This window comes from Carcharhinus amblyrhynchos, chromosome 20 (genome assembly GCF_965287045.1).
Source record: "Carcharhinus amblyrhynchos chromosome 20, sCarAmb.v2.hapA, whole genome shotgun sequence".
In the NCBI taxonomy this organism is placed as follows: domain Eukaryota; kingdom Metazoa; phylum Chordata; class Chondrichthyes; order Carcharhiniformes; family Carcharhinidae; genus Carcharhinus; species Carcharhinus amblyrhynchos.
The window spans coordinates 41509467-41529122 of record NC_137343.1 but is presented as its reverse complement, the minus strand read 5'-3'; the positions used below and the strand labels follow the sequence as shown (position 1 = coordinate 41529122).

At 43.1% G+C, this 19656-nt stretch overlaps 1 protein-coding gene across 1 annotated transcript in view; it reads right to left on the bottom strand.

The window, feature by feature from the left end:
* The window catches only part of LOC145356192 (solute carrier family 2, facilitated glucose transporter member 11-like), a 55192-nt gene that overhangs the window by 5714 nt on the left and 29822 nt on the right, over nt 1-19656 (bottom strand). The window contains exons 8-9 of the mRNA XM_080208803.1: nt 14664-14774; nt 11158-11259 (exon numbers count right to left, since the gene is read on the bottom strand). Coding sequence (XP_080064929.1) covers nt 11158-11259; nt 14664-14774 — 213 coding nt within the window. The remainder of the gene's footprint in view (nt 1-11157; nt 11260-14663; nt 14775-19656) is intronic.

Below are 19656 nucleotides of genomic sequence, written 5' to 3'. Positions count from 1 at the left end.
TAGCTTTCCCACTTGCAATTAATTGTTGGACAAATTCATTCTAATAGTGCATCAAAAGAATTATACTCCATCAATGACTAGGTTTACACAGCTCATTGAGCCACTGGAGAAGCTGAGCCATACAAACCTACCCCAGATTTGATATCATGTTCTGAGTTAATTTACGCTGATAGGACACTGAGGTAGTGCCACAATTACCCGCATCACCAATGGATCGGTGAAATAAATCAGCTCAAGTTCCCACTCTGGATTTTTACGCAACAATCCCTGGTCTACGAGCTGCTTTTCGACACTGGATAAGATACCCATATAGTCAATAGTCTGTCCCATATTTACAGGCAAGATTGACATGAGAATAATGTCAACTTGCAGCATATTATAGGAGGAACCATAATCCAGCAGGGAGCCAACTGGAGGGCAGGTGAGGAGAGGCGAACAGGTGAAGGCTGAAGATTATGAATGGTTAACATGACAGCATCACATCATAGACAAGGGAGTCTAAAACTACAGGGCATAGGTTTAAGGTGAGAGGGGAGAGATATAAAAGAAATGGATAAAGTCATTTATCCATCTTGCCTTAAATTCAATGGCATTATCAGCACTGAATTCCCCCACTGTCAACATCCTAAGAGCAATTCACCTTTTGTCTCCCCAAAGCTTATCATCTACAAGGAACAATGGAATGCTGCTCACTTGCCTGGATGAGTGCAGCTCCAACAATACTCGAGGCCTGACACTATCCAGAACAAAGCAGCAGCTTGATTAGCACTCTATCCACCATCTTCATTCACTCCCTCCACCACCAAAGCTTAGTTGCAGCAGTGTGTACTATCTACAAGATACACATGCACAAGGCTCCTTCGATAGCACCTTCCAAAACCACAGTCTCTACCACCTAGAAGGACAAGGACAGTAGATGCATGGGAATTTTTTCGCACAGAGGGTGGTGAGTGTCTGGAACAAGTTCCAGAGGTAGTAGTAGAGGCGGATACAATTTTATCTTTAAAAATCATTTAGATAGTTACATGGGTACATTGGGTATAGAGGGATATGAGCCAAATGTGGGCAATTGGGATTAGCTTAGAGGTTTTTAAAAAAAGGTGACATGGACAAGTTGGGCAGAAGGGCCTGTATCCATGCTGTAAACCTCTATGACTCTATGACATTTCTCTTAAGTTAGCAACAGAGTTAACTTGTTTATTTAATGAAAGCTATCCCAATATACCTTCAATGCTGGCATCTACCCAGCAATGTGGAAAATTACCCAGGTACGTCCTATCCACAAAAAGGACAAATACAACCCAGTAAATTACTGCCCCCACAGTCCACTCTCTCCATCATCAGCAAAGTGATGGAAAGTATCATTGACAGTGCTATCAAGTGGCACTCACTCGGCAATAACCTGCTTGATGACGCTCAGTTTGGGTTCCATTAGGGCCACTCCACTCCTGATCTCATTTCAGCCTTGGTTCAAACATGGACAAAGAGCTGAGTACCAAAGTTGAGGCGAGAGTGACTGCCCTTGACATCAAGGCAGCATTTGACTGTGCGTCATCAAGGAGCCCGAGCAAAATGAAGTCAGTGGGAATCAGGAGGAAGACTCTCCACTAGTTAGAATCATACCTGGCACAACAGAAGATGACTGTAGTTGTTTTGGGGGGGGGGGGCGGTGCGGGGGTCAATCATCTCAGTCCCAGAACATCGCTGCAGGAGTTCCTCAGGTCAAACTATCCTAGACCAAACCATCTTCAGTTGCTTCATCAATGACTTTCTCTTGATCAGTAGGTCAGAAGTGGGGATGTTCACGGATAACTGCACAATGTTAAGTATCTAAGGAGTACCATTTGCAACTCCTTAGATACTGAAGCAGTCTGTGTCCATTAGCAACAGGATCTGGACAAGATTCAGGCTGCTGGTAAGTAGCAAGCAATGCTCATGCCACACAATTGCCACGCAATGACAATCTCCAATAAGAGAGAATTCAACAATCTAGTTTTAAATTCAATGGCATTATCAGCACTGAATTCCCCCACTGTCAACATCCTAAGAGCAATTCACCTTTTGTCTCTCCAAAGCTTATTATCTACAAGTAACAATGGAATGCTCCCCACTTGCCTGGATGACTGCAGCTCCAACAATACTCGAGGCCTGACACTATCCAGAATAAAGAACAAAGAACAACCCAGCACGGGAAACAGGCCCTTCAGCCCAACAAGCCCGCGCCGCCGCATCACCCTACACCTATTCTACCCTGCGTATCTACAAATAGAACCCCTGACTTAGCCAGATTCAGGGGAGAATAGTGTCAATTTGGTAAAACCAATCAGCCTAAGAGCACATCTTTGGGGTGTGGGAGGAAACTGGAGCGCCCGGAGGAAACCCACGCAACCACAGGGAGAATGCACAAACTCCCACAGACACAGGCCCAAATCCATGTATCTGCACAGCCAGCAGTGCTAGTCACCGAGCTGTTGCGGTGCCCGTCTACCGGTCCAGGATCAAGCACACACACCGACACGAAGTACTAGGCCACTCCCGGAACCTCCAAGAGCAGCCCACGCACGACCCATCGTGTGCATGCCCCTCGTTTGACAACGAGGTGGACCTCCACCTGCGGAATAAAAAGACAAAAACGTTAATCACAAGCCTGCCTTTCCGGTGTCTCCCGAGGTTCTAACCCTTATTTAATAACCCCTACCATAACCCTCCATCCTCGTTTCACTCATGTGTCTATCTAACTGAACCTTAAACGAGTCCAACGTTCCTGCCTCCACCACCCCACTCGGTAGCGCGTTCCATACCCCCACAACTCTCTGCGTAAAGAACCTTCCTCTCATATCCAAATTATACCTCTCCCCCCTCACCCTTAAATCATGTCCTCTTGTATTTGTACCTAATCTAGGGAGCAGTCTCTCACTATTGACTCTGTCTATTCCCTTCAGTATCTTATATACCTCTATCATGTCCCCCCTCAATCTTCGTCTTTCCAAGGAGAACAGTCCCAGTTTCTCCAACCTTTCCTCGTAACCCAGCCCCTCCATGCCAGGCAACATCCTGGTAAACCTCCTCTGCACCCTTTCCAGAGAGTCCACGTCCTTCCGGTAGTAAGGTGACCAGAACTGGACGCAGTACTCCAAATGCGGTCTAACCAACGTTCTATACAACTGAAGCATTAGACGGCAGCTTTAAACTCTATACCCCTTCCTATAAAGGCTAGCATTCCATAAGCCTTCCTGACAACATTCTCCACTTGTGTCGCAACTTTCATGGATTTGTGAACCTGCGCTCCCAGGTCCCTCTGTATGTCTATACTCCTAATTTGTCTACCTTTAATCACATAGCTCCTCTCTACATTATTCCTTCCAAAATGCATCACCTCGCATTTGTCAGGATTAAATTCCATCTGCCACCTATCTGCCCAATGCACCAACCTATCTATATCCTGTTGTATCACCTCACAATCCACTTCGGTACCCGCCAACCCTGCCATCTTGGTGTCATCAGCAAACTTGCTGATCACACCACCTACACTCTCTTCCAAGTCATTTATGTAGACCACAAAGAGGAGAGCCCTGCGGCACACCACTGGTCACTGGCCTCCAGCCGGACAAAGTCCCCTCCACAACTACCCTCTGTCTCCTATTACCCAGCCAGTTCTCAATCCACCTAGCTACCTGACCTCGTATCCCATGCGCCTTAACCTTTTCTACCAGCCTACCATGAGGGACTTTGTCAAACGCCTTACTGAAATCCATATAGATGACATCAACGGCTCTCCCATCGTCAACCGTTTTTGTCACCTCCTCAAAGAATTCCACCAGATTCATAAGGCAAGACCTCCCTCTAACAAAGCCATGTTGCGTATCCCTAATCAGACCGCAACGCTCCAAATGCTCATACATCCTACCCCTAAGTATTTTTTCCATTAATTTCCCTACCACCGATGTCAAACTCACCGGCCTATAATTTCCAGGGTTATCCCTGCTACCTTTTTTGAACAGCGGTACCACATTTGCTACCCTCCAGTCTTCTGGGACCTCACCTGTGTCCAAAGAAGAGACAAAGATTTGCGCCAGAGGCCCAGCAATTTCATCTTTCACCTCCCTAAGCAGCCTGGGATAAATACCATCAGGCCCCGGAGCTTTATCCGTCCTTACGCTACCTAAAAGCCCTAGCACTTCCTCCCTCGTAATAGATATTTCCTGCAGCTGATCCTCAGCTCCCTCTAACAGACCGCATGATTCCGAACCCCTCTCCTTCGTGAATACCGACGCAAAGTATTCATTCAGGAGCTCCCCCATTCCCTCCGACTCAATACGTATCTCCCCACTTTTGTCCCTAAGAGGACCAATTTTCCCTCTAATTACTCTCTTGCTCCTAATATAGGAATAAAATGCCTTTGGGTTTTCCTTAATCCTACCAGCCAAAGCCATTTCATGCCCTCTCTTCGCCCTTCTAATTCCCCTTTTTAGCTCCCTCCTACTCTCTCTATATTCCTCCAGCGCACTCTCCGTACCCAGTCGTTTCGACCTAACATACGCCTCCCTCTTCTTCCTGACCAAGTCTTCAATACCCCCTGTAATCCACGGCTCTCTAATCCTACCTTTCCCATCCTTCCGCTTAACCGGAACATACCTCCCCTGCAACCATTTCATTTTGCCCTTAAAAGCCTCCCACTTGCCAACCGTGGACCTGCCAGCTAACAGTCCCTCCCAATCAGTGTCCTGCAGCTCCCTCCTAATCCTGCTATAGCTCGCCTTTCCCCAGTTCAGCACACTCCCGTTCGGCCGGCACTCGTCCTTTTCCATTTTTATCCTAAAGTAGACGGACTTGTGGTCACTGTTAGCCACATGTTCGCCTACCTCTACCTCAACCACCTGCCCCGGCTCATTACCCAACACTAAATCCAGTATAGCCCCTCCCCTGGTCGGACTAGTTACATACTGCTCTAGAGACCCTTCCAAAACACATTTCACAAACTCCTCTCCCTCCGTACCCCCAGCTCTAGGCCCCCTCCAATCCACTCCAGGAAGATTAAAGTCACCCACTACAACTACTCTATTCTTCCTGCACCTGTCCAAAATACCCCTGCAAATGCCTTCCTCCACTGACCTCAGGCTGTTGGGTGGCCTATAGTACACCCCTAGCAATGTAATCTCTCCCTTCTTATTCCTCAACTCCACCCACAGTGACTCAATCCCTGTCTCTTCCATATTGTCCTCCCTCTGCACTACTGTGATGTTTTCCTTGACTAACAGTGCCACCCCTCCACCTCTCTTCAACCCTCCTCTGTCACACCTAAAACACTTGTACCCAGGAACATTCAGCTGCCATAAAGCAGCAGCTTGATTAGCACTCTATCCACCATCTTCATTCACTCCCTCCACCACCAAAGCTTAGTTGCAGCAGTGTGTACAAGATACACATGCACAAAGCTCCTTCGATAGCACCTTCCAAATCCACAGTCTCTACCACCTAGAAGGACAAGGACAGCAGATGCATGGGAATACCACTGCCTTCAAGTTCCCTCCAAGCCACACACCATCCTGACTTAGAAATATATCGCCAGTCCTTCAGTGTCACTAGGTCAAAATCCTGGAGCATTCTTCTTAACAGCACTGTAGGTGTACCTACACCAGATAGACTGCAGTGGTTCAAGAAGGCAGTTCACCACCATCCTCACAAGACCAATTAGGGATGCCAATAAATGCTGGCCTAGCCCATGACACGTATATCTGGTGAGAAGATTTTTTAAAATCATTCACAGGAATATGACATGAATGCCTTCTGCCTTTTCATCATTGCTGACAGTACAGCAGAAGCTTGCATTTACATGGCTCTTTAATGCAGAAAAGCATCCAAAGGCTTGAGGTGTAATCAGACAAAAATGGACTGAGACAAAGAAAGGTGGTCAAAGTCAAGTGAGAGGCAGGTTTTTAAAAAGGTCTTAAAAGAAGCACAGTAAAAAGTCTGACAACACCAGGTTTTAGTCCAACCTATTTGTTTGATAATATACTCACAAGCTTTCGGGGTTAGCCCCTTCGTCAGGTGAATGGAGAGTTCTGGCCTCAGACAGAGCATATAAAGCACAGACAGTTTAGAGATTACTGATTAGAATGCGAATCCTTACACCTAACCTGCTGTTCAAGACCTGAAGTGGCTGATAATGTGAGTGGAAGGAGCACTGATCACAGTTTAAAGAGATGTGTATTGTCTCCAGACAGTACAGTAAGTGAGGTTTTGCAAACCCAGGCCAGTCGATCACAGATCCGACCAAAGAACACACTCGTCAACTCAATAATCTGATCAAGACCTTTGATCCGGACCTTCAGAGCACCCTCCGTGCTCTCATTCCACGTACTCCCCGCATTGGAGATCTCTACTGCCTCCCAAAGATACACAAGGCAAACACACCTGGCCGTCCCATCGTATCGGGCAATGGAACTCTGTGTGAGAACCTCTCCGGCTACGTCGAGGGCATCCTGAAACCCATTGTACAAAGAACCCCCAGCTTTTGTCGCGACACTACGGACTTCCTACTGAAACTCAGCACACACGGAGCAGTTGAACCAGGGACACTCCTCGTCACAATGGATGTCTCAGCGCTCTACACCAACATCCCCCACAACGATGGCATTGCTGCGACTGCCTCAGTACTCAATGCTGACAACTGCCAGTTTCCAGATGCAATTTTACAACTCATCCGCTTTATCCTGGACCATAATGTCTTCACCTTCAACAACCAGTTTTTCATCCAGACACATGGAACAGCCATGGGGACCAAATTTGCACCTCAATATGCCAACATCTTCAAGCACAGGTTCGAACAAGACTTCTTCACTGCACAGAATCTTCAACCGATGCTGTACACTAGATACATCGATGACATTTTCTTCCTTTGGCCTCATGGTGAACAATCACTGAAGCAACTATATGATGATATCAACAAATTCCACCCCACCATCAGAATCACCATGGACTATTCCCCAGAATCAGTTGCATTCTTGGACACACGCATCTCCATTAAGGACGGTCACCTCAGCACCTCACTGTACTGCAAGCCCACAGACAATCTCACAATGCTCCACTTCTCCAGTTTCCACCCTAAACATGTTAAAGAAGCCATTCCCTATGGACAAGCCCTCCGTATACACAGGATTTGCTCAGATGAGGAGGATCGTGACAGACACCTCCAGACCCTGAAAGATGCCCTCATAAGAACAGGATATGGTGCTCGACTCATAGATCGGCAGTTCCGATGCGCCACAGCGAAAAACCGCACCGATCTCCTCAGAAGGCAAACACAGGACACAGTGGACAGAGTACCCTTCGTCGTCCAGTACTTCCCCGGAGCGGAGAAGCTACGACATCTTCTCCGGAGTCTTCAACATATCATTGATGAAGACGAACATCTCGCCAGGGCTATCCCCACACCCCCACTTCTTGCTTTCAGACAACCACACAACCTCAAACAGACCATTGTTCGCAGCAAACTACCCAGCCTTCAGGAGAACAGTGACCACAATACCACACAACCCTGCCACAGCAACCTCTGCAAGACATGCCGGATCATCGACATGGATACCATCATCACACGTGAGAATACCATCCACCAGGTACATGGTAAATACTCTTGCAACTCGGCCAACATTGTCTACCTGATACGTTGCAAGAAAGGATGTCCCGAAGCATGGTACATTGGGGAGACCATGCAGACGCTACGACAACGGATGAATGAACATTGCTCGACCGTCACCAGGCAAGACTGTTCCCTTCCTGTTGGCGAACACTTCAGTGGTCACAGGCATTCAGCCTCTGACCTTCGGGTAAGCATTCTCCAAGGCGGCCTTCACGACACACGACAGCGCAGAGTCGCTGAACAGAGACTGATAGCCAAGTTCCGCACACATGAGGACGGTCTCAACAGGGATCTTGGGTTCATGTCGCACTATCTGTAACCCCCGTGACTTGCCTGGGTTTGCAAAACCTCACTTACTGTACTGTCTGGAGACAATACACATCTCTTTAAACTGTGATCAGTGCTCCTTCCACTCACATTATCAGCCACTTCAGGTCTTGAACAGCAGGTTAGGTGTAAGGATTCGCATTCTAATCAGTAATCTCTAAACTGTCTGTGCTTTATATGCTCTGTCTGAGGCCAGAACTCTCCATTCACCTGACGAAGGGGCTAACCCCGAAAGCTTGTGAGTATATTATCAAACAAATAGGTTGGACTAAAACCTGGTGTTGTCAGACTTTTTACTGTGTTTACGCCAGTCCAACGCCGGCATACCCACACCATGATTAAAAGAAGCAAGCCAGAGAGTTTCAGGGTGAGAATTCCAGAGCCTGGGCAGCTGAAGGTAAAACCATCAATGGCAAGGTCAAGAGGAAAGGACAAAGCCATGAAGTGATTTCAATGTAAGTATCAGAATTTCAATTGGAGACACTTGAGGATCAATGGTTTGTGGAGAATGTGGAGAGGAGTGATGAATGATCAGATCTTGGTGCAATGTGTGAAATGGGCAGCAATGTTATGTGAGCGTAAAATTAGAGTCTTAATGTTTCTTATGGCAATATTATTGCCATGTTGTCATATACAAGGAAATAAGCTTGTGGTGGATATCACTGGTTTAATTGAACTGGAGGCAGCCTGGTACTTATCACCTGCCATATCATAACAAAACTGGGGGCTCATCCAGGATTTAAAAGAAAAATTTCATGATTGGCGTGGAGTTGGTGAATTTGAAGACAATGAGTATGAGGAGGACACTGAATTCAGGAGTGGTGATGTGAGAATTTACAGTGATAACTTGCAAAATGGCTTTGCAATTGCTAAGACTTTTCTGACAGTAGAAGATTCCTGGTTTGGGCCACTGTCTGTGTGGAGTTTGCACATTCTCCTCATGTCTGCATGGGTTTCCTCTGGGTGCTCTGCTTTCCTCCCACAGTCCAAAGATGTGTGGGTAAAGTTGATTGGCCATGATAAATTGCCCCTTAGCGTAAATATGTGGGGTTATGGGAAGAGGGTCCAGGTGGGATTGTTGTCAGTGCAGGCTTGACGGGCCAAATGGCCTCTTTCTGGGCTGTAGGGATTCTGTGATTCTATGTAATTTTGACAGGTTTAGAAAAGGTGAACAAGGCTCAGTTCACAGAACTTGCAGATAGGTTATAGTCAGGATTAACTGAAAAGCAGCCATAATTGCAGCATTTGAAATGGAAAGGAATACCTGAAAGACCACAAAGGGTGAATCGCTTGAATTGATCAAGATTCACTTACAAATGAAACAACTTGAACTGAGCGTTTAGAGAGAGCAAGTAGAAAGGCAGGAGAGAGAAAAAAATGAGAAAACAAAAAGAAAGAAAATAGGAAAGGAAATTGGAAATGGAAAAGTTAGCTGAAGAGAAAAGGAGAGACAGAGAATTCCAGCTTTAAAAATTGTCATTACAAAAGTCACCAGAAGATGAAGGAGGATTTATTTCAGACCAGAACCCACTGGAAAGATGGGTAAGATATTCTTGTCAGAGAGTCGGTGCTGACTCAGTGGGCCGAATGGCCTCTTCTGCATTGTAGATTCTGATATGATATGATTCTACTTCAACACAACCTTTCCACATTATTCTTATATCCTGATTCCCTATTATGCAAACATTTATCAATCTCAGTCTTGAATATACTTACTGTCTGATCTCTGGAGTGATGAATTCTAAAGATTCACTGCCCTCTAATGGAGACATTTTTACTCATCTCAATCTTAAAATAATTGGCCCTTTATTCTGAAGTTGTGGTGTATAGCTTTTGTCCCCCGCAGGTGGAGGAAATATCCTCCCGGGTATCTACCCTGCTGAGCCCCTTCAGCATTTGATATGTTTCAATGAGATCACCTCTAGTTCTTTTAAATGCTAGAGCTAGTTTACTCAATGTCACCCAGAACAATGCCTCCATCTTTGGAATCAATCTAATGAAGATTTGTTGCACTCCTCTCAGGCGTGTTTTCATTCCTTAGGTAGGGAGAGTGAAACTGTACACAATATCAAACTACGGTTTCACCAAGATGCTTTATAATTGCAGTAAAACTTCCTCATTCTTTCTTATACTTAGATCCATCACAATAAAGGTCAACTAACCCATTTGCTTTCCGAGTTGCTTGGTGTAACCGATTGTTAACTTACTGTGATTTGTGTGCATGGTCACCCTCAGAGTACCAATCTTTCAATCTCTCGCCTTTCAAAGAAATATTCTGCTCTTCTATTTTTCCTCTGAAGCGTCAGACTGCATATTTTTCCACGTTATATGCGATCTGTCGCACGCTTACTCACTCACTTAAACTATATATGTCCTTTGCAGTCTCTTCGTACCCTGCTCGCAGCTTATTGTCCCACCTAGCTTTGTACTGTAAATAACGTTGAATACATTGCACTTGGTCCCCTTGTCCATTTGAGAATGATGAGGGACAACAAGTGGAAGGAATTGGTAGGAAAAGCTTGACTAAGGATAAGTAACTGGTACCAGTGGCGCTTGTTCACTGCGATCACTAAAACAGCCCACAACTGTTTCAGATGACATCCATTTGACTCCTCAAATAATGTGAGGTGCTTTCAGTATTAAATACTTCCTGCACACTTATTTACTCCCTTGCTAAACAGATGAAATATTCCGGTTTATTGCTGTCCAACAGCTTGGTGGAGGAAAAGGACCTCTTTGGGCTTCGTAGCCAGAGGAAAGCTTCTCTGCCAGTGAATGGAGTCTTTTATAAAGATTTGATACTGGTCATCACTGTACTAATCTGAAAATAAACTCAGATTGCAATGCCTCCATACTGCCTCAGAGTGCAAAATATGATACTAGACACCGCAGAGTTTTATGCGGTAAAACTGGGATAATCAATATTCAGATATTCGTTTCAATATTATTCCTGTAATTTACTGAATGAAAATCTGTTGTACTTGGGGTCCCAAAAAGTTTCAGAATTTTGATACCAACTCCATTTCAGCAGACTCTACCCATTCTGTTCACTTTAACGAAAACCCAAAATTGACAATGGACCATTCCTAAACACCACCCACATATCAGTTTTACTGAAATTGGGAATGACGTTCTGAAAATGCACTAATTCCAATCTTGCCGTTAACTTAGAAAAAGAAACTGCTACTCACCTGGAGAGTCAGTGAGATGGTGAACAATATTCCACAACCAACCATCAAGTTGTAACCTCCCATGAGCAGCACTCTGCGTCCAATCCGATCAATAAACAAGTTCTGATGGAGGAAAATCACTGTTAGAACATGTTGATTACTTGTGCCTCCTTCTATATCCTGTCCCAGTGAAGGCAATAACCATCCTATATCTGGTAGGGTACACTGTAAATCTGTCCAAACTCCTGCACGGTCCAGACAGCAGCGAAGTGTAGAAGCTGGCATAAATATGTCCTGATTCTGAAGCTCATAGTGATCTGCAGTTTGGCATGGTCTTTTGGATGCCTCTAAAACCTGCACCACATACCAGGTCATTTATGTGTTGGCTTTGAATAGGTTAAAAATCCAGGTTTTATACCATTCAATATTAAGTTTCATTCTACACTAGGTGAGTTTTCCACATGCATGATTCAGTATAATAGCGCAGTTACCGATTCTTAGGATGACCTGGTAGAGTATGGTAACCTGTTCGCAGCCTGTCTAAAGTGAATCAGCACAGTAACGTAGTTACAACTTGGCCCGGTCTAGTAAAGTACAATAATCAAATCAATATCTGATTTTGTCTGAACCAGTACGGTAATTCATGCACAGCCTAATCTGGCACAGTGTAGTAATCCATTCACAACCTGGCCTGGCGCAGTGTTGGAATCCATTCACAAGTAATCTGGCACAGTGTAGTAATCCATTCACAACCTGACCTAGCACAATATAGCATGTTCTCCCCATGTCTGTGTAGGCTTCCTCCAGGTGCTCTGGTTTCCTCCCACCATCCAAAGATGTGCAAGTTAGGTAGATTGGCCATGCTACATTGTCCCTTAGTGTCTCAAGATGTGTAGATTAGGAGGATAAGAAGGGAAATTTGAGAAGTTGTGGGGATAGGCCTGGGTAAAATGCTCAGTTGGAGAGGCAGTGCAGAATCGATGGGCCGAATGCACTGGTCAGAAAGAAATCACAAGATAACTAAAGATGAAGGAAGCCACCTAACACAGCCTTGATTCAGCTTTCCAGGGATTCCATGCCAAGTAAAATCCAATTATTTCCTAAACAATCCCAGGATTTCAGCTCCACTGCTCTCTCTGGAAGCTTATTTAACATGCTAAATGTTGTGTGAAGAAGAATTTTGTGCTAACAGTCCTTGTTTGCAGATGTCTTAGTGGTTACTATTGCAGTAATCAGTTGTGTAAGTCCAGCGTAATAAATGTACTTTGATTCACGCCTCCATGGTCTATAAAAACCAGGTTTATTCATCAATGGTTTAAATTTAAAGTTTTAAAATTGGTTTATTTGGTTCTCAGGCTCCAACTGACATCAGAATGCATTCCTGGAGGCAGCAAAGAACACAAGTCCTGGAGTGACCAGCCTCTGCCACTCAGGCCTTTCATCTAACAACCGCATTGCACATGATCCTCACAAATTCTCTGATCTTAAAGGGCATGTTGGCACAGTGGTTAGCACAGCTGCCTCACAGCACCAGGAATCCAGGTTCGATTCCTGACTTGAGTCACTGTGCGGAGTCCGCATGTTCGCTCCGTATCTGCGTGGACATCCTCCAGCTGCTCCAGTTTTCTCCCACAGTCCAAAAGAGGTGTTGGTCAGGTGTATTAGCCATGCTAAATTCTCCCTCAGTGTACCCGAACAGGCGTCAGAGTGTGGCAACTAGGGGATTTTCACAGTAACTTCATTGCAGTGCTAATGTAAGCCTACTTGTGACGAATAAATAAATAAACTTTAAATAAAGGATTTGGTTGTATTTTTATAATACAATACAATCTAGGCCTGTGCTTCTATTATATGTAGTTTAACATTTAGCTGAGGTGGCAGCTTACAATTATTTCAGCCTTTGCCTCTTTGCTATGAGCTTTGTTTTAGTACAATAAGTACTTGTACCAAATGTTGATCTCATTTCCTAGAATGGCTGTTCATATCTAGACACAAGATTCTCCACATTTGCTGTAATACTAGAAAAACTAGTAGAGAAGAATACTAGAATAGGTCAACTTTGAAAATCTTCTCAAAACATTCTAAGAGTTTTAAAATTACCTTTTTTTGTTTGTGAGACATGGGCATCGCTGGCTGGCCAGCATTTGTTGCCCACCCTTAGTTGCCCTTGGAGGGCAGTTGAGAGTCACATGTAGGCCAGACCAGGTAAGGATGGCCCATTTCCTTCCCTAAAGGACATTAGTGAACCAGATGGGTTTTCCCAACAATCGACAATGACTTCATGCTCATCAGTAGATTCTTAATTCCAGATATTTTTTATTGAATTCAATTTCCACCATCTACCTTAGTAGGATTCGAACCTGGGTCCCCAGAACATTAGCTCAGTTTCTGGCTTAATAGCTTAGCGATAATACCACTGGGCCATCACCACCCCTACTAACCTTCTAATAGGCTGCTTCAGCAGTTTAAAGTAATATTCCCAATTAACATTTTCTACCTCCTTAACAGTCTTATAAATCCTCATAAGGTCAATCCTTAGATTGATCCAGCCTTTCCAGCCTCATCTCATAAAGCAAGCATCTCACATTGGCCACTAGTCTCTTCTCTGCTACATAAATGCAAGCTGTTGTTGTTACACTGCCTCCAATGCTTGAACATCACCTCCTTGTGATCAGAAATGGATGTAGTTTTCATGGTGTGGTCTGACCAGGGTATTGTACCGTTTGATTGTTACTTTCGCAAATGATTTCTTACTATTTTGGAAACGTAATTAGAAATTCTACTGGCTTAGTTACTTGCTGCTCTTCAGTGGTTGGACATGTGTACCACAAAGTCTGCCGCTCCTGCTTCATCCTCAAATATTTCAACACTATCCATAAAGTGAATAATGCTTATTTTTGACTGTCTCAAGGATGCATTGCATTGCATTGCAGTGAGAGACCTGTCACCCGTCACAGTTATCATAATACACAAAGAAAAATGAATCAGTCGGTTGTTTTAAAAATGACTTATAAAAAATCAACAGCTTGCTATACAGCAGGAAATTACAGAAGATCTTTTAAAATTTACGTTAGTCTGCATGTAGCATTTCAGTCTGTCTATTAACTCATACGTGTAGCCAGTAATGCACAGGACAATCCACATCTCTATCTTATCCTGCAGCTCTCTCCAATTTGCCATTACCTTGCACATAACCAATCTTGAACAAAATGCAGTTCACTTTATATAATATCATGAAAATAATGTCTCCCGGCCTGAAGCATATAGTATCCTTCAGTATGTGCATTATCCTGCATAAAGCACATTTCAACTTTTGCATTATCCCTTTCAATTTAAAAGAAGGGAACTGTTAAGTTGCTCCGTTGATCTAAGCCAAAATGGAAGATGGGGAGATGATTCTACTCCCTTTGATTTGTGTGGGAAACAAAAGGGACTTGGAGAAAAGTAAATAATCACGAGCAAGTGAACTAATAAATGAATCACATGAGGAATTGTTACACAGTGAAGCAAAGGAGAATTAAACATACACTTGTTACTGCAGCGAGGAACTCACAGCAGCCAGTTCCAATCGTGACATACTGGATCTTTTCATCGGGAATTCCTGCAGCACGAAACACATACACAGCGTAGAAATATATCTGGTGGGAAAAGAGCATTAAACCCTGAGTCCAACAAAATACATACAGGTTCTCGAAATACAAGTATTGTGCAGTGAAATGTATAGTATATATGAACACAGAACTTGCTGTTTGCTGTACAATATAATACACGACACACAGGTTGCCATTCTCCATGATATGTATTGTATTACATGGTACACACGGTCCGCTACTTTCTGTGCTATGTAACATGTTTTGTAATAAACACAGGATCTTCTATTCTCCATAATACAGAGTGTTATGTATTATATATATGACCTGCTACACCCCATGATGTACATGGCATTAATATATTTAGAACCTAATAATGCCTATGATATACAATGCCTTAAAAAGTATACACATGACCTGCTATTCTCTGTGATACACAAGTATTCTGTTATGTGGTATACGCATAGCTGACGTTATGCAGTTTTTTTTTCTCAGGTTGTTAGAGCTTTGAAGCATGTTTGTAATATTTAGCTGCCAAACTGACCTGTCCCTTTAAGGCCATTCCTCAGATACTTCCAGGGAGGCCTAAATAGAAATTAAGGTCAAATAGTTATTAAATAATGTTGGAGTTGTCTCTCGATTGATAACAGCTTAAATTGACCACATAATGTCAAACACTTCTCCAGATAACAACAAAATCAAAAACTGCAGCAGCATATAAATGGACTTTTATTGTCTACAAACTTTACAGATCTTCAATAGATCAGATGCACCTTTCAGCTTGTACAATATGTGAAGTGAGAGATCTGGAAGGTGATATAATGTTGTTTTATATAAGTCACAAAATGGATACTACACTTCAGGGTTCCAACTTGTGGTGAGATACAGAGTTAGAAATCATGATCAGGCATTGACTGGGCAACTATGCTAGAGATACTGTCTTACTATTAACAGTGCAAAGCTCCCACCTGATACTGCCATAGCACGTATCATATCCCTACCGCTCCCTGAGTAGAGAAGTTTCTCCTGAATTCTTTTTGGGTTTATTAGTGATTATCTTACATTTATGTATCCTAGTTTTGGACCCCCCCACACCTTCTCTATGTCTACCCTATCAAAAGCCTTCACAATTTTAAAGACATTGATCAGGTCACCTTCCAGTCTTCTCTTTTCGAGAAGAAAGATCCTCAGCGTGTTTGGTTTTTCCTGATAGCTGTGCTCAGTCGTGTGAGTTAATCCTTATAAATCTATTTTAAACATCTCCGGTGCACCTACATTTTTGACACTTATATAGAGATCCAGAACTCCACACGGTACTTTAGGTGTAATCTAGCTGACATTTATGTACATTTAACACAAATTCTCTGGTTTTGAAATCTATTTTTTCAGAAACAAAGCCCAATGCTTAACGATTTGATTAACTTCCATTGTCAGTATTGATTATTTATGAATCACTCTACCACGCCTAAATACTTGTTTTCTATGAGGGACTGGGTGTCCGCCGACCAAAATGTACCACTTACATAGCACTGAAATTAATTTGTCAACTATACACCAATATTGCAAGTTAAATTTTTTTCTGATTTGTTGCAGTCATCCTCAGCATTAACAACAGTCCTAATTTGGTATTGGTGCAAATTTTGGTACAGTCCTTCTAATTCCTAAATGCAGGTTATTCACGTAAATTGTGCACAACTGAGATGCCTTGGAGCAGCACTTTGCAATGTCAGCCAATCTGAGTAAAAGATTTACCTACTTTTTGTTTTCTAGTTAATTTGCTATCCATTCTGATAGTTGCCCCTTGATTCCCACACACTCTGATCTTTAACAGGGGTTTCTCAAAAGCCTTTAAAAAGTCCATCACATTAATCACCTGCATTAACCTCATCTATTCTTTTCAATACATCTTCTGAAAAATTCAACATGATTGGACAAGTACAACTGAAACAATGGTGGATGTTCAAGGAAACACTGAAACCTCTCAATTAAAGTACATTCCTGAGAGGAAGAGGAATTGTAAAGGGCAGAAAAACATTCCATGGCTAGACAAGGAAGTCAGAGGACATAAAGGCAAAAATTAGGGCATACTAAATGGCAAAAGCTAGTGGCAAGCTGGAGGATTGGGAGAAGTTTAAAGCTCAACAAAAGGCTACTAAAACAGAATCAAAAGAGCTAAGATGAACTATGCAAAGAAACTAGCAAGAAACATAAACTCAGATTCTATGATTTCAGATACCAAAAGCTTCTACGTATATAAGGGGGAAGAAAATAGCTAAAGAAAATGTTGGTCTTTTAGAAGAGATACTGGTGAGGTATTAATGGGGAACACAAAGATGGCAGAAGCACTAAACTAGTATTTTGCCTTATTCTTCATGGTAGAGAATAATGAAGATTTTCCAAAAACTGTAGTTAATGAAGAATAACTTGGTGTAATAACCATCACTAGGGAGAGGGTATTGAATAAATTAATGGGGTTAAAGACCCCATTAATGGGGTTAAAGACCTCTCCAGGACTTCACCCTAGGGTATTAAAGGAGATAGCAGCAGAGACAGTGGATGCATTGGTTGTGATATTTCAAAATTACTTGGATTCTGGTAAGATCTCAGTGGATTGGAAACATGCTAATATGACGCCCCTTTTCAAAAAGGGAAAGAGGCAAGAAGTAGGAAACTCTACGCTTGTTAGTTTGACCTCTGTGGTGGGGAAGTTCTGCAATCCATCGCTAAGGAGGAGACGACTGAGTATTTGCAAAGACAAAGCTCAATCCACCTTTGTCAGCATGGTTTTATGAAGTGAAAGCCTTGCTTGACAAACTTGCTCGAGTTCTTTGAGGACATAACCAGCAAGATAGATAGTGAGGAGCCAGTGGTATATCTACACTTCCAGAAGTTGTTTGATATGGTGCTGCATAATCCAGAAGGTGAGATCACAGGGGACTGGGAGCAGGGTACTAGATTGGATTGAGGATTGGCTGACTGACATAAAGCAGAGGGTCGGGAAAGAGGGTCTTTCGCTGGCTGGCAGGGCACCGCAGGGGTCAGTCCTTGACCTCAACAGTTTACAATCTACATAAATGATCTGCAAGCAGGGACAGAGTGTAACATAACAAAATTTGTAGATGATACTAAAATAGATGGGAAAGCAGACAGGGAAGAGAATATAAAGATTCTACACACAGATATAGGTAGGCTCAGAGAATGGGCTAAAATTGGGCAGCTGGAGTTTGAATGGATAAGTGTGAGGTTATCCATTTTGGTAGAAAAAATAGAAAGGCAAATTATTACCTGAATGGAAAGCAGATTCAAAATGCATCCGGGCAAAGGGACCTGGGTGTCTATATTCATGAACTGCAGAAAGGCGGTATGCAGGTGCAGCACATAATAAAAAATGGTTAATGGGATGTTGGCATTTATTGTAAAAGGACTGGAGTATTAAAATAGAGAAATTTTGTTGCAATTGTACTGGGTGTTGGTGAGATCACATCTGGATATTGTGTCCAGTTTTGGCCTCCTTATTTGAGGAAGGAAGTGGTGGCATTGGAGACAGTTCAGAGGAGGTTCATCAGATTGATTCTGGGGATGAAGGAGTTGATATACGAGGAGAGATTAAACAGTTTGGACTTATACTCGCTGGAGTTTAGAGGGATGAGAAGGGATCTGATCAAGATCTATAAAATTTTAAAAGGGATTGATAAAGCAAATGTAGACTAAATGTTTCCTCTTATGGGGCAATGTAGAACAAGAGGTCACAGGTTTAGCTTTCGTGCAAATTCGACACTTAGAATTTTTTGGGCAGAATTCCGCCCCGCACCTTATAGGAAGGGTATATTGGCCTTGGAGGGAGTGCAGCGTAGGTTTACAAGAAAGATACCGGGGTCAAATTATGAGGAGAGATTATACAAATTTGACCCGTTTTCTTCAGAATTTAGAGGGTTAAGGTGTGATCTGATCGAAGTCTTCAAGAAACTAACAGGAAAAGATAGGATAGATACAGATAAGCTATTTCCACTGCTTGGAGATTCTAGAAATAAGGAGCATGGCCTAAATATTAGGGGCAGACTGTTCAGGAAAGATGTTAGAAAGCACTTCTACACAAAGGGTGATAGATGCTTGGAACAGTTGATGCTTGATCAGGAAGATGAAATGAGGGTGGATGATCAGCCATGATCATACGGTACACCAGGCTCAAAGGGCCAAAAGGCCTGCTCCTATATTCTATGTTTCTAGGCCTATAGAATATCCCAAGCAGTGTGATGTCACTCTTTTTGCTTATCAGCTCTAACCAAATGAACTCTGTGCTTGCACCCAAAAGAACACTCCCTCTTTCCAACACTGCACTGTTATTCGCCACTATAATTCAACAATAGTTGGACAGCTGACTCAGGTGGAGTGACTGAGCAGCACAGGGCAAATCTGCAGAGAGTGTTGAAGAGTACTGGGCTCCCCAGTAAAATAATAATCAACTCCTGTGCTCTGTTTGTTTCTTGCCCTTCTGCTTTGAACAGGTCCCTCCTCCAATACATGACAGGAAATCTGATGCACATTGGGCAGCTCTTTACTGGATGCTGGCAACCCCAGCACATCATGGGCAACACATATGGTTATGAAAATGAGTTGGTCATGTAACATTGAACAAAGTCAGTATGTTCACGCTCAAGCAAAGCCCCAGGTTATTAACCCTACGGTGTATACAACATACACAGGATCTTTCTAGTTTCTCCAATGTGTCCAACAACCATGCAGTTTGCTACTTTTCAAGTATTGATCCAATTTCCTTTACTAAAGAATTTTCTTCCACCACCCTTTCGAGCAGCGTGTTCCAGATCTTATCAACTCACTACAGAAAAAATTCTCATTTCCCTAGTGGATTTTTCGACAATTATCTTTCAACTATTTCCTTCAGTCTTCTGCCACACAAGGAATTTTTTTC